This window comes from Pteropus vampyrus, unplaced genomic scaffold (assembly GCF_000151845.1).
Source record: "Pteropus vampyrus isolate Shadow unplaced genomic scaffold, Pvam_2.0 Scaffold323, whole genome shotgun sequence".
In the NCBI taxonomy this organism is placed as follows: domain Eukaryota; kingdom Metazoa; phylum Chordata; class Mammalia; order Chiroptera; family Pteropodidae; genus Pteropus; species Pteropus vampyrus.
In genome coordinates this window covers 792,505-808,532 of record NW_011889104.1, presented here as the reverse complement: position 1 = coordinate 808,532, position 16,028 = coordinate 792,505, and the positions used below count along the sequence as shown (strand labels likewise).

The 16,028-nt window shown below is 45.3% G+C and overlaps 1 protein-coding gene across 1 annotated transcript in view; it reads right to left on the bottom strand.

Moving 5' to 3' along the window:
• Nucleotides 1–2,034: 2,034 nt before the first annotated feature.
• Nucleotides 2,035–16,028, bottom strand: part of BUB1 (BUB1 mitotic checkpoint serine/threonine kinase) — a 36,431-nt gene continuing 22,437 nt past the window's right edge. Inside the window, exons 16-25 of the mRNA XM_011377851.2 lie at nt 15,358–15,532; nt 13,859–13,946; nt 11,966–12,135; nt 10,728–10,871; nt 5,717–5,832; nt 5,256–5,417; nt 4,983–5,140; nt 4,711–4,885; nt 4,102–4,208; nt 2,035–2,637 (exon numbers count right to left, since the gene is read on the bottom strand). Of these exons, the coding sequence (XP_011376153.1) occupies nt 2,442–2,637; nt 4,102–4,208; nt 4,711–4,885; nt 4,983–5,140; nt 5,256–5,417; nt 5,717–5,832; nt 10,728–10,871; nt 11,966–12,135; nt 13,859–13,946; nt 15,358–15,532 (1,491 nt within the window). The 3' untranslated portion in view covers nt 2,035–2,441. The remainder of the gene's footprint in view (nt 2,638–4,101; nt 4,209–4,710; nt 4,886–4,982; nt 5,141–5,255; nt 5,418–5,716; nt 5,833–10,727; nt 10,872–11,965; nt 12,136–13,858; nt 13,947–15,357; nt 15,533–16,028) is intronic.

The window sequence follows — 16,028 nt, the reverse complement described above, 5'->3', positions numbered from 1 at the left end:
AGAAACCTCAGCAAGAGGGATCTTCCTCCAAATTGTAGCCGGGCAGCCACTGCCCTGGGGCAAGAAGTGGCCCAGCCAAGTGCCATTTTTAAAGATACCCAGTTTCAGTGGTAACTGTCATGCTTGTGAAAGTGTCTTCAACCTCTAAGTCTCAAGCGTTCTGAGGGGCTGTGTCTGCTCCTGGCCCAAGTTCACAATACTGCAATGAACCTGTCCTCTGAGGCAGAGAACTTGGGGGTGCCCTTCAGTAGCTGGGGAGTGGCAGCCCAGGACCCTCAGAGCGCCCCCTGCCAATCCCTCCCCTCACTCCCCAAGAAGACCTGACTCCCTGATCTCCTCCAGGCTGCTTTTGGCACATCCATCACAGGGTCTATGGTCCCAGGCCCAGTCCCACCCCCCACCCATCCTGCATGCATTGTAGAGATGAGAACAGAGGCTTAGGGATGTCAGATGGCTGCTCAAGGTAATGCAGGTCAGAACTGAGAACCGTCCAGAGCTAGTGCTGCATGATGTTCCCTCTTAGCCCAGGCTTATCTGGAGGGAGGTCTGGGGACCATGCAGTCACGTGCAGAACCCGACCAAGGATGTTTCACTGGCTTCCGTTAAAGGTGACGTCTGTGTGTGTGCTTCTCCAATGCTTATTCAGAATGGTTCTCTTAGTGAAATCTGAGATTTCTTGGGTGAAAAATACAACTACAGGGTTCAGATGAGGTCAGGCGTTGCTTGTTCAGTATCTCGGGCTCAGAAAGGTTAATTCTTAAAGGAAATGACAGTGGACTTGTATCAAATTCAGCCGCTTTGATTCAACAAGCCGTGACAGTTTAAAACAAGGCTATCAGAAAACTTTTGGATGGTATCTGTTTCTGAAAAAGGAATAGTTAGTTCAACAAACTGATGAATAAGAGCTGTCTAGCTACAAAAACACCAAGATGTCAGGTGATTCCTCAGACTTATTTGTGATATTTTAAAGATGCAATAGAAGTCATGTATTGGGAAAAGAAGAGACATAGGCATTTTTATAGTGACAGTTAATTATTTGGAAATTTCAAAAGAATCAACTGAAAAGCTTTTTATAGAAATGAATAGGCTTCATATATTCAAAATACCGGTTAGAAAAAACAGAAGAAACTAAATCTAAAATAGCAACCAAAAGTTTAGTCCTAAACATTTAAATTAGTACTAGTATTAAAAAATTACTTTTCTTCTCAATTGATGGCATTTTGACACAAGACCCCCAAAAAGCCATTTAAAACTTTATAAATCAGTGTATAACACAGAAATGTTTAAAATTTCATGGCAACAGAGATCTTAAGACATGACAAATATTTACAACTCATATACCAAGGACTCCTACAACTTACCCTGAAAAAGAACAATCCAAATGAGATGTGGACAAAGTTCACAGAAAAAGGAGAAACATGCAGTTCTTGAATGTATGAATGCATTTGGCCTGATTCAGAAGAGAATGCAAGCAAAGATCATGAGAAAAATCCCATTTTTCGCCTGTCAGAGAGGCAAGGGTGGCAGAGCCTAGGCTGTGGGGGACAAAGGCTGTGTGTTTGTCCCCAACAGGGCTGTTTGCCAATATTGATACAAAATTACATTACAGATACAATGTATAACGAAATATCTCACACCACTGATAATGAGAACGTGCTATGTTGTAGTTACTCTTCCCTATACGTTAAGTGGAAGAAGGCAGAATTATGCTAGTTGTGTCAAAAATTCATAGAAAAATGCATGGAATCATTTTTGGGAAGGTTCACAAAAAGTGAGTTGTGCTTGCCTGTGGGATGGGGACCGTGGCAGCGGGGTGGCGCTAGGGTGGTAGGTCAGTTCAGGTTGTAGGACCCAGCCCTCAGCTCTAAGTCAATACATGCTAAGTTGGCTGCTACGATTCTAGGGCCAATTTAATGATTTCCTCAGCTTATAAGACTACTTTCAAGATGTGAGATTCTCCTTTGAATGACACTTCTAAAAAATAAAGAGACTTCAGATTTTCGCTTTTAACCTTTCCCATAGATAGCAATGAAGAACAGGCAGAAAAAGACAATCTTTATTCATAAAAACTTGAGTCCCTTGAATATATTTGGGGAATTTTTATTTTACACAAATACAAACCCTCAAATCTAGAAAAAAAGCTGTCTTGGCCCTTTTTTGGCTCTAAGTGAACAGGTCAGTATTTAAAAGTGAAACTTAGAGTATGTTCACATCCAGATATTCTCACAAATACCTGTGTCCCCAGAGCAGCATGGTTCACCTGCGACACAGGGACCATTATCACGTGTGTTTTGTTTAACTATTGACAACAACTAAATGGTCACATGGATATACTTTGCGGATTTCAGAAAGAAACATTTATATAAACAGTAAACAGGGAGACACTAAGCTCGAAGTGGGCAGGCCAGCATTCCTGAAGGGATTTCTGGGAGTGCCATATCTTACTTTCGAGAACGCTTATATTCTAAGAGCAGAACAATTAGCCTATTACGTAGAGTCTTAATCTTGTTTGTATAGTGCTGCTGAAATATTTTCTTCAGCTTTTGCCTTAACAAATCCAAAGATGGAAGATGATGACAATCTGGTATATTCAACATGATGTGAAAAAATTCATTCCACATGTCCAGATGAGGAAGCCTGGAGGAAAAAGCGCAAATAGAGGATAAAATGTAGCGTTCAGCATGTGGGACAACATGGGACAACGTGGGACAACCCAGAACAACTCCACTGCTGCATCTGACCTCCATAGGCCCGGACAGCTGAATTAACAACTTTCACCCAAGCGCAGCTTAAGGCATCAATAGAAATGTTCAATTCATTATGAGTAAGAGAAATTAAGATATACTTAAAAGTGTATATATACCTTGTTCCCCAGAAGTGATTCAAGATAAGTAGTCTCAATAATAGCTTGGCAGTGGGAAACTTTTAATTTTTTTTTTAAAACAGATGTTTTGGCTAGCTGCATGTGCTGTAGTGATGCAAAGGGTTCTGACAAGCCTCCTCGTAGATGTGCCAGGACCAGGTGGACGGGAGGGACTGTCCAGAACCGAGCTTGAACTGAGTTCCAACTGCTGTGAAACTCCAGAACATGGAGATAAGGCACTGGGACAGGAAGAACGTAGGTAGACCCTGTTCCAGACAGGAAGCTCAGCCTGCTGCTATGATGTGGCCGAGGGCAACAGGTTTCTGTGCCCGCAGGTGGTTGGAGATGGCAGCCTCTGAGCACGGGCTGGGCCTTCCGTCAGGAACAGGATCAGAGCGGCTGCTAAACGTGTTGTCTGTCACGCAGAGTAAAGCATAGTTGTTGTAAGTTTTCCTCTGGGGCCTGAATCTAGCTTATTTATGTGCAGACACTACATTTTAGAAAATTACCGCTGTTTCTTTTCTTGTCTGGGTATGTAAAACCCATTAGGCTGTACACTTAAGATGAGTACACTTTTCTGTGTATGTTTTTATACCTCAGAGACAATTAAGACAAAGTATAAATGACATAATGAACATACATGTGCCAAAAGCTCAGCTCAAACACTGCCAGTCTAGTCACACGGCACTGCATTGGGAAAGCCATCTGCGTGGATGGGAGAGGCCTACTCTAATCACCACAGATGACAGAACAGTGTAAGAAACACTAGTCATACAGGGATGGGACTTAAAACCCTCTCCTGTGATGGATGGCTGCCTCATCCTATTACTTCATAACTTACAAAGCCCCTCCACATGTATCACTCCCTTTGCTTCTTCTAAGAGACGCTGGGAAGCAGGGCCGTCATTGCTCCAGTCAGAGAGACAAGAAGACAAATAAGCAAGCACCACAGGCTTGGTGACACCAGGTGATTGGTGTGCACAGGATGCCAGCCACTTAGCCTGGAGCTTCCACTGCTTCTGTGAGGGCGCTGGCTGCCCTACTGCCACAAGTGGGGACAGAAGTAGTGAAGCCACGGAACTTGCTCACTGTGCCCAGAGCCCAGAACTGTGTCAAGTCATCATGCTTTCCAAGACATGGGTTCTCCAGGCAATGGCAGAGACCATCTTCCTCCAGATGGAACCCAAACATCTACAATGTTTACTCTTTTTTCATGTAGCACTGACACTAACACCCACCTTCTAAAAAGACCTTCAGGCTTCCAGACTCCGCCTTCGTTTTTCACTTTCATGTAAGAGCCAAAAAGCATGCAGTACACTGTTGCTGCAACTCCAAAGTAATCAATCTATAAAGAAAATTATAGGTCTATGTAATTTATACATGACTGTATTAAGATGTCTCTCTAACCTATGCGGCAAGGTAAACAATCATAGGGTATAACTTGTAAAGGATCGTGAAAGCCATCTGTTCAACCACCCCACTGATGAGCCCCACTGAAGCCTCCAGGGACAGATCACCCCCTGCCCCTGAAGCAGCCCCTTGGAAAGCTCTGTTCTCTATGGGCCACCGTGTCCTTCCAAGTTCCCTGTGTGGTCACCTACAGGCAAACATGACAGTAATTCCCTTGGACAGGGACAGCTTGGAAGGCCTCCCAACCCTTCCCCTGGGACTCTGGCCGCTGCTGTCACTGTGCTCCAAAGCCTCTCGCTGTGGGACAGACTCAAAACCAAATATACACTCAAGCATGGTCTAACTCCGGGACGGGACCAGGGTGGCGCAGAGTCACTTCCAGCATAGCAGGTGTAATGGAGGCTAATGCCTTCGAAGCCCTCCCTCTAGTTCCACACCTGGTAGGTCCACGGTTTGTTACTGAGCATCTCCGTACACTGGAAACCGGACGTTTCACACTTTCCTGTGAATGTAGTTCCTTTTGGGAAAAGTTTCATGTCTATGCTCTGACCCAGGTCAATCAGTGCCAGGCCGGCAGATAAACCATCATCTTCGCTGTCTTGTTCCAAAACTCTGTACCGAACAGAAACAAGGGCCTGGCTGTGTGAGCACGAACAACAAGAGCCTGCGGGGACGGTAAGAAGGGGATCGACAGAAGTGTGACACTCGCCTGCTCCCGAGTATGAAGTTGTCTGGTTTGACATCCCCATGGATGATCTCGCAGCCGTGGACCTGTTCTATCATGTGGAGAATGCTGATAGCAAAGGACAGCACCAGAGCTTGAGGCATCACTTTCTCAGGGGTATTTTTATAGAGGTTGATGGCATTCTAGAAATAGGGGGAAGTGGATTCCTGAGCCGGCTGCATAGGAGCACGGGGACTTCCAGTCGAGATCTGTGCCCACTGCTACAGTGCAAGGCACAAGCCAGGATCCATGTCTTACCAGCAGCGTCCCGTAGCTGTGAAGATCCCCCACCAGCACGCTGCCATCCCGGAAGAAGTGGGCGGAGTAGAACCTGATAAACATGTGTCGCACACTGGGCTTCAGCCTCTCCATCAGCTGAGTCCCAATGTAGAACTCCCAGGGGTTGGCGGGCTTCTGGACCTGCAAACCAGGTATGTGACATTCACATCCAGTCTCACATTCTGGAAAACGATGGCAAGGAAGCAACTTCCACCCTGCTGAAGGATGTGGGGTGGCGACAGGCCGCATGGGCAGTTGCTGCGGCAACGTGACTAGTGGCAACATGACTAACGGCAAGGCAGTGCTGAGCCCTCGTGGGGCAGTGCTGACGACAGACCTGACTGAAACCGTCACTGTCTTAAAAAAGAAAAAAGAGGCCAACACACTCCAGTTCTAAAGTGCATTTCTATGTTGTACAAAGTGCTGCTCAGATCATTTACCTTCAGAACAAATTTCTGTTTGCTTTTGGTATCCTTCACATCCCCATGGGTAACTTCATAAACTTGGGCAAAAGCCCCTTCTCCGAGAAGGTGATCAATGTAGACCAGCAAAGAACCTAAGGAGACAAAGGGGTTGGAGTGAAAAAAAAGGCTCAAAATACCAAAGACTTCGTCGGAATGAAGTGCTTGTAGAATTTCCTTGGTGCTTGAACTGCTTTAATAAACATGGATATAGCTCCCTTAGGAAATGCTTTTCCCATCTTGCATGAAAGTTAAATTCCTGCCACAAAACAGCGCCACCTTTAAATGGCATGACAGAGGGCACGGGCAGCACTGTCAGGCTAGGCCTGTCACACGGTGGCAGGAACCTGGGCAGCCACCTTCTCTTTGCCAGTGGGCCCACATTTAGCTGTGCTGCCTACTTGGCAAGATGGCTGTGACGTCAGAAAGAACAGATAAAAACTCTCCGTAAAGTGCTAAACAAAGCTCTAACATGCCTTTGAAAAATGCGAGTGTTTTATATCAGAATAAAAAGGGCAAAGTATAATCGTACCAATATTTCTAATAGATATTGAAAGTTTTTAATCGAAGTAAACCTTTTATTTTAGAATAGTTTTCAGTGTACAGCTTTCAAGCTGTGCAGATAGGAGAGTATCTGTTTGTTCTGCACCTAGGCTCCCCTGCTGGTGACTTCACATGGCCACGGCACACTTGTCACAAATAAAGAGCCAGCGCTGGCATGATCCTATTATCTAAACCCTGCACTTCATTCGGACAACGCTAGTTTTCACTAATGTTCCAGGACACAGCTGTCGAGCCACCTCGGCCTCCGCTGGGCTGTGACAGTCCCTAACTTCTTGTTTTCGATGACCACGGCAGTTCCAAAGAGTACTAGTCAGGTAGGTTGTAGAACATCTCTCACACTGGGTTTGTCTTGATATTTTTCAGTAGCATTGGGGTTATTGGTTTAGGGAGAAAGACCCACAGAGGTGAAGTTGTAATAGATTTTTAAGGTAATTCTTAAAAAAGAATTCACAGACGCAAAACCAAACATAAAAAAGTAGATTTCCAGTTTCCCGTCTGGCATATGAGGCATGCAGAAGCCATCACTCCACCCTCGCAGCAAGAAAAAGCTGAAAAACTGAAACTCAACAATTCTTCTTAGATCCATTAGAGAGCCCAGGTCACAGGGCAAACTGCTGCCCCCAAAACTGAGGAGACAGAGAAGTAGACACAAAAAATCACAGCTGGCCAGAGCTGTGGTCCAGGGGCAGGCGCCCCAGTACCAGGCGGACTAGGACAGAAAGAGCTGGCGTCACAGACCATATTTAAGTCTGCAGTGACAGCAATGGCCAGACTCCCAGGGAAACCCAAAGATAACAAGGGAGACAGAATTAAAGACACAAAGGGAAATTTCAGCTCTGATACCTACAGTGACAGCAAACAGTAAGAAGCCTAACCCCAAGCCAGATGAGCACGTACCTTCCTGAGGACCTACTTCTTGCAGGCCCTTGGACCCGGCAAGTCAGGTCTGGCTTCTATCGAAGGCATTAGGCGCACTAGGAGACAGAAGACGGGCTTGAAGAGAGGGAGCGAGTACCAGAATCAGACATGGATGTGGCAAAGATCCTGGAATTAAAAGACCAGGAACTGAAGAGAATTATGATTAACGTGCTAAAGGTGCTAATGAAGAAAGTACAACATGTAAGCACAGCTGCGTCATGTTAGCAGACAGAATGAAACTCTAGGGGAGAGCCCAGAGGAAATGCTGGAGAGAAACACTAATGGAAAGGACGCCCCTCCCATGTGCTCACCAACAAGGTGCACACAGCAGGGGAAAGGGTCTCTGAGCTGAGGATGTGTTAGAAAAATTTCCAGAACTGAGACACAAAAAGAAAAAGGTGTTCCAGGCTGGGGGACAACTGCAAAAGGTGTAGTATGTGTAATGAGAATGCTAAGAAGAGGAAGAAAAAGAGAAAGAAACTGAAGAAATATTTGGGGTAATAATGGTTGAGAAATTTCCAAAATTAGTGACAGATACTGAGTCACAGATGCAGGACACATACCAGGGAATCTATGCCCTGGCCACGGGATACCCACGCTGCAGGAGGGGAGATGGAGGAAACGCTGAGAGGAGCCAGGATCAAACCACCTGCAGAGGGGCAAGGACAAGTCACAGCGACTTCTGTCCAGAGTGTGGTATTCTGGAGAGAAGAAACTGGCACTGAACTCTGTGTCCACTCAAATGACCCCTTTGAGGGCGAGGCGGAAACAAAGCCTTTCTGAGACAGACAAACATTAAGGGAATCTGTCACCAGCACCCACCTTGCAAGAAATGTTTTAGAAAGTTCTTCAAAGAGAAGTAGGGTAGGTCAGAAACTGAGATCAGAAAAGTGTAGGAAAAGGGATAAAATAAAGCTTTTTGTGCATGTAGTAAGTACGGCTTAAGGATAAGTAGAACGAGTGATAGCCATGTTATCGGGACAGGAGGGAGGAACTGGCAACGTTCTGTCATCAGGACCTGTACCACCTGTGAAGTGGTACTGTGTTATCTGAAGGTAGGCTTGAATTAGTTGTAAATGTAAACTCTAGGGAAACACTAAAAAAAGTAACAATAGAACTATAATTGATATGCTACGAGAAAAATGAATTACATAAATATTCAATTAAAACCAGAGAAAGCAGAGAGTGGAAGACAAAAAGGGAGCAAAGAACAAGGGTAATGAATAGAAAGTAATAAACAAATATGGTGGATAGTAATCCAACCACGTAACAGTCACTTTACATTATCAATAGACTAAATATACCAATGAAAACAGAGATTGTCATAGTGGATAAAAACCCAAGACCTGACTATGTGTTGTCTACAAGAAACTCATCGTGAATGTAAAGACAGAGACATGACCCCAATCAGAATCTCACCAAGTTATTTCATGGGTGTTGACAGACCAAGGCTACACGGAGCGGGAAAGGCCCAGAATAGCCGACACAACACTGAAGAACGAACCGGAGGAGTGATATTACCTGACATCGAGAATTACTATAAAAGCCACAGCAGTCAGGATGCTGTGATGTCGGTGGGGAATGGACAAACAGATCGACAGACGGACAGCCCAGAAACAGGCCTCACACACAACCAGCTGCCCACTGACACAGGAGCAAAGGCAATTTAATAAAGGAGTCTTTTCAACAAATGGTGAGAGAACTGAATGTCAACATGCAAAAATAAATCTAGACACAGAACCTTTCACAAAAGTTAAGCCAAAATAGATCACAGACCTAAATGTAAAACACGAAGCTATAAAAGTCTTAGAAGATAACATAGGAGAAAATCTAGATGACCTTGGGTTTGCCAATGACATGTTAGATACGACACTGAAGGATGATTTGTGAAAGGGAAAAAATTGACAAATTGGACTTCATTACAATTAAAAACTTCTGCTCTGCAAAAGGCAGTTGATAGAATAAAAAGACAAGCCAGAGATTGAGAGAAAAATCTTTGCAAAACACTTATCTGAGAATTATTCAAAATATACAATAAACCCTTAAAACTCAAAACTAAGAAAACAAACAAATCAATTACACAAGGGGCAAAAGACCTGAACAGACACCTACCAAAGAGGATGTACAGATGGCAAACAAATACAAAAATGTTCATTCAACACCAGATGCCATTAGGAGCTGCAAACTACAATAGTGGAACACCACAGTGAAGGCCAAAAACACTGAGGACTCCAGATGCTGGGAGGATGTGGAGCCGCAGAACCCCCATTCTTGCTGGTGGGGATGCAATGGTACAAATCCCACTGGGGACAGCTTGGCAGTTTCTTATAAAAGCAATCACACTTCTTTATATTCACACAAATGAACAGAAAATTATGTCCATATAAAAACTGCACTGGAATGTTCACAGCAGCTTTATTACAGTTGCCCAAACTTGGAAGCAGCCAAGACGGCCTTCAATAGGCAAATGGATAAACACACGACGGTGCATTTGTACAATGGAATATTACTCAGCAATTAAAGAGTTAATAGGCCATGAAAAGACCTGGAGGAACCTTAAATGCAGATTGATAAGTGAAAGAAGCCATCTGAAGAGCCTATGTACTGCACGATCACAACATAACACGCTGGAAAAGGCAACACCTTGGAGACAGCAGGAAAAAGCTCAGTGGTGGCCAGGGTTCCAGGTGAAGGTAAGAAAGGATGAATAGGTGGAGCACGGGCACTTTCAGGGCAGTGAAACCACTCTGCATGACACCGTGTTGACGGATACATATCATTATACATGTGTCCAAAACCACAGGATGGACACCATCGAGAGTGACCCTGACATAAACCACGGGCTTTAGCTACTAAAACAACAATGTTGGCTCATCGCCTTCAACAAATGTTCTACACTAATGTGAGACACTATGCGTGTGTGTGTAGGGGTGTGTGTGTGTGGGAAAATAAACTGCCCAAAGTCTTGCTCCTGTCATTGTCCACTCCCACTAATAGTTAGCCATCTTCATTAGTTTTAATACTATCAAACATGTATATGACCGTCTACACTTCTAGGAAACAAAACGGAGCACACAGCACTAGCCTACTCTTTCACTTAACGGCATGTTTCGGAAGGCATCCCCTCTGAGTACAGAGCCGATGTCATTGTGGAGGTGTCCCGTCATGTACCTAAGCAGTCCCCAGTGACACCTGTGTGGCTTCCAACCTGCCCTTACATACACATGCCACTTTGAACACATGCATCTGGGTAAATTCTTAGAAGTGGGTGATTGCATGTGAGTTTATAATCTGATAGATATTGCCATCTCTGTTATAGCCCCAACGATGGTCAAAATGCTCCCATCATGGCTTAATAACATGTTTACTGAGAACTCCCAGTTCTCAGTTTACTCCCAGGGTAATGTTCTTACCTGCCCACCTGGGGGCGGTGCTAGGAGCAGCAGGTCACCACCAGCTCCCCACGGAGAAACAAGGGTTGGAAGTCTTATCACCACATGGCTCTTACCCAGCTGGAACTCGGTCTTGGGCTTCATGGCAGGGAGCTTGCACTGCCACTCAAAAACGTCTGGATGGGAGTGCAAGGGCTGAGGAAGCCCGGAGAGAAGTTTGAGAATCAGTTCACCATCCCACGGATTCTCAACAGCAAGGTCTTAAAGGGATAGAGACAAAATCAGAAAATAAATTCAGTACTCGAGGAATTAGAAATAAAACAAGTGGAGATACGTGTTAAATAACCTTTCAAAAGCCTCATCCTTAAAGAGCATTGAATCAAATAATAAAGAACCAGTTTCAAGAGTCAAAATGGCTAGTTCCACATGGTTCAATGCCATTTTAGAGTTACACATTTAGATCAACATTCAGTTGAGAAAAATGAAACCAACACCAGGGCACCAGTTTCACTCCCCTGGGGCTGTCGGTCTGGCCTCTAGCACAGCGTGAGCACCCGTCTCAAAGGCAGATGTGAATATTTGTTAGTTACTTCTGACATATGCCCAGATATATAGACTTTAAATTGCTTTTCCACTTATGTCTACAAAACACGTTGCCTTTAACACATACTACCTCCATGCAATGTGTATGTATAAGATATTTTGGCTCCACAAAAGAGAAATCATTTCTGAAGGGAAAAAAAAAGTTAGTGGCTATTATCAAAGACTGATCAGCATAACTAACACATGCTGAAGGCTAAGTGCGTGGAAGACACCGTTCTGAAGACTTTATGTTTGGTACCTTCCTTGGTCCTTATGATAAGACTAAGTAGGTACCACTTTCACCTCCACTTTATGGAAAGGACAGAGGGCCACAGAGGAGCGAGATGGTCTCGGTCAAGATCACATAACCTCTTAAAGGCGGGGCGGTGGGGCATGGCAGAGACTGTGCTCCTACCACACTGCAAAACTCTCTCTGTGAGGCCAGGGGCGGGGGTCCCGTAACCCCGAGCCTGTTACTGTTCTGTGACCTGGGAACAACAGTATTACATGGACGCCGGCATGCAACAGGGACTCTGATTCCAACCCCCACTTCCCACCATAGTTAATATGACGCCCCTGAACACTAACATGGACGAGCTCATCTTGAGCACTCCGCTGTCGCACTGCACCCTGACGCAGCATGCTCATCCTGGTGGAGCTGCCTCTGTCCCAACAAAGTTCAAGGTCCTGCCCTGCCAGCTCTCCCAGAGCAGCTTTGACCAGATCACTGTCCTACTCCAGGGCACAGAGAAGGCTGAGCACCTGTTCGTACCTGGTGAACGAGGCTGTGCCTGCTCTGCCTCAAGTCCAGTGCCGGTGTCTGTGCACCCCGCCGCCGTGGCAAGGTCAGCGTCTGTGAGGGTGCAGGCAGCCAGGCCCCGCTCTGCCTCTCTGGTCAGCGCGCCGCCTGCAGCTGCTGCTAGGCTTCCCTCCTGCATTGGGCTGGACGTGCGCAAGGGATGAGAGAAGGGAGACAAAACATCTCTTGGTTATAAGCCTGCCGGGTCCAGGCACATCGAGCCCCACAGAGCAGCTTCCTTTTCATTCTAGGGATGACATTCAAAATTGCTTCACTAAGAGTTGATTAAAGTGTTTTCTTCAGACAAACACACATGCAGCTAGTACGACGTGAATAAAAATAAGTCAAAGAGCTGGTAACACATAGATAACTGGGGGGCAGAGGACAGTGGATGTTCTTTGGTAGGAAATGTAGGAACGGGTTTATTCCCCCAAGTTGTCACCTGAATGTCAGGCCTGTCATTAAGACTGAACACTTTACTTTATTCCAAAATGCCTTCTTTTATAACACTGAGTAAGAAGTGACAACCCACCCACCTAGCACCAGTACACCTCCGCACATGCATGTGGATGCACGTGCATCCTCGCATAGTTGCTCATCACTCACGGACCCCATATTTACACGTTTGCTTGCATGCTAAATGTTTTAGTAACCCCAAGTCAATACTCATGATGCTTTTGGAGTCACCTGCAAACACTCAGAGCAGCAAAAAATATGAGTTACCCAATAGGCATCCCCAGGTGAGGTTGAGTAAGGCCGCATGCCGTCGCATTTCAGCTCTCACACTGAGTGCCCTTTTGCAGTGTACTCAGTGACGGGGTTTAACTGCTGTCCAGTGTTCTGGAGTGCTGGAAGGCCGGGATGTGCCTCAGGAAGAAAACCCATGTGCTGGTGGGCTTTGTTCAGGCCCCGATTCCAGTACTGCTGGCTGGGAGCTCAGTGCTAGCGAGCCAATAGCACATATGGAACAAGGTGCCTTTAACTAAAGTGCTGTGACCAGAGACTTGCAGGGACCTTGCTGTGTGTTCCCTCAAGGAGCAGTGGTTCGGTGTAGGCAGTGACTTTGGAGAGAAGAGCCAATGACGACAGGACTCAAGTGCATATACAGCCCCACACACGTAAACCCAGCCTCACAGCCAGCACCCACACACACGTGGACAGAATACGCTTCTACACAGATGAACTGACACCCGCAACTTCAGGTTGCATTTTTACCCTTTGACACAGGCATTTTTCCTGTGAATTTTTTTTTTAAAAAAATAAACTAATTTTAGAATAATTTCAGATTTTAAAAAATGTTGCAGAGATACAACTCAGTTGTTGCAGATGAATGAAAGGGTCACTGTGGAAAGTGTGGGCATGCGCTGCTATAAGACACTCAAGGGTGTAGGTACTTCCAGTGTCCATTATATCCACCAGACTCTTGAAATATGGTGGGATTTTACTTCTGCAAAGCATTAACGTAGGGCAAGTCTGCATTTTGCACTGATACCTAAGAGGCTTAAACACTATTATCTTCCTCTCATATAAGACAGTTACTGATTTTCTCGATCGTAACAGGTGTGAAGAAGGAATTATGTTGGCCCTGTTCTGCACTAGTCTTTCCAGGTTGGGCCTTTGGCAGGAAGGGCCTGCAGAGGAGTCTGATGCGGAGCTCACGCCCTCAGGGACTCGGTGGCCACACTGCTTCGCTCATGGCTCGAGTGCCTGTGTTTAGGTAAATTGTCTTTATTCAGAGAGGACCTTCTGCCTTCAAGCTGCTAGTGAATAAAAACTACCAGCCTTGAAGGGTCGGAACCATGTCATATTCTAAAAGAAAAGCTAGTGAGAAACTCAACGGCAGGGCCACACCCGCGCTCACAGTACCTGAACTTCCTGTCTTCTGAGGGTTGCGCCACGTTTCCTTCATGAGCATCCAAATTCACATGGGCGTACTGTGCTGCTACCACATTTTCTGATATATATAGAAAATTAGAGACCGACATTATGTACACATGTGTACGTACACATATTTTATATGGTTATAAAGTCCAGGATTCCTTTTTATACTGACTTGCATTTTAATTTCAAAATAGTGTTCCACGGTAAAATGTGCTATGAACTTTTAAAAATGGGGCGGAGGGATGACTTAAAAAATCCTACTACTAATATATGTAAAAGCATTTCAACTTTTTACATCTAGTCCATACAATCCTTCCAGAGAACAGGGCCTGGAGAGGGCCTGGTCACTGTGAGCAGGATGGCCAGACCATGGGAGAGCACTAGTGTGGGTGGCAAGCCACACCCTGCTTTGGGAGAACCTGATGACAAAGACATGAAGAATGAAAGGCTGACATGCTTCTGAAGGGCAGAGGTTTTATTGACTTTTCGTCAGTCTACTGGTGTTTAGCTGATTGGTGTGGCGTGTTACATCACAAAGATCCCTGGCAATACTCATCATCCTTTAAATTTAAAACAATGACAATGACTATTGACGGATAGACCAGATAGGGCAGAAACATGGAATAAACTACTGGGTGAGCTCAATACCATGCATGGCAAGCACCACCCCAGAATAAATTTTATCAGGTATTGCCTCACCGAGCAGGTGCTCACACTTCTCATCCTAGAACACTAGCTTTTGTTGATACAACCAAAATGGCAAATCCTCTAAGTGTGGCATGTTGACTGTTTTGAAAGACTCTGGACTGATTAAACTAGTTTTCTTGACTAGAAAAAGCTTCAAAAACTTTTCTTTATTGAAGTGGCAAGCTTGTGATAGCATTTAGCAGTTGTCCAAGTTTTAAGGGGCTCTCCTTTAAAATTCAGGAGAAACATACCAAGCTGTGAAACATTTTAAGTCTAGGGCTCAGCTGTGCCTCTGCCTCGGGGAGTGACTCCTCGGCAGCTCTCTCGTGGGCATGCTATGGTGGATAGTGCTATTTTTTACAGAGGTGCCAGTGAGATCAGAGTTGGCAGGTAAATCAGCAGTCACCAAAATAGGACAGTGGCCTGGGTCTCACAGGTATGCTCGATAAGCTGGTCCTTAATGATGGCTGCGCCCAGTGTCGATATCATACATTAAGGGTCACGTCTAGGGGAAATAAGGGCTATTTGTGAGTTTTTCATTACTCTTTTGAAGTTAGATCACTAACAAATAAGAGGATATGATTTTCTGAATTAGTACTTTGCTACATCTCCAAAGTAATGAAGTTTGCAGACAAATATCAAGAACTAAAATTTACTATTTGTTACTTTTATCAAATTAGAAAATACAAATGTGCATTATTTTTAGCCTTCAACTAATGCAATCTGTCAACAGTGACCTTACTGTTTGTGGTAAATTGTACAATAAATGTACACCCTATAGGAGCAGTGTCACACACCTTTGTCCTCTAGAGCATGCACTGGGCCCACCAGAAGCTTATGGGAAGGCGTGGATGCAAGCCGTGCGGCGGATGTAAAGCCTCCTGGGCTCCTGGGGCTGGGCGCCAGCATTTTGGGGCAGCGGACGCCCCAGACAGTCGAGTCATCAGGAAACTCCTCAGGACATGGCACTTCCTGAAACAAAAGATGAGCTGAAAAAAAGCAGCCAGCCCCCTGTGTCGTCATGAAATTTAACATGTTACAACTTTTAAGATAAAAGAGAGAAATTAAAGAAGAAACGGACGTAGCACTGGCAACCACCCAGCTGACGACGTCGTGATTGTCATTTTTTCCCCCAGAATTAGACCCTGTCATACCCTAGTGGGCTCCACCGCACACAAGGGTCACATGGTCTTTTCATTTGAAAAATCTAGAGGAATCACGAAGATAGCACGGAGCTCCCACATGCCCTTCGGCGGACTTCTAGGGTAACATTTATAGAGCCCTAACATCCAGGGAACTACATGGCACTAGTGACCACGCCATCGTTTGGGTTTCCTCACCCTCCCACTTGGGTACCTCTTCTCAGACTCCGTCCTGGATGCCACACTGTGTTTAGCTGTCACGCCTCCTTAGCCTTCTGCAGGCCATGCCAGGTCACGGGTTGTTCCTAGTCTTTCTCACACTGATG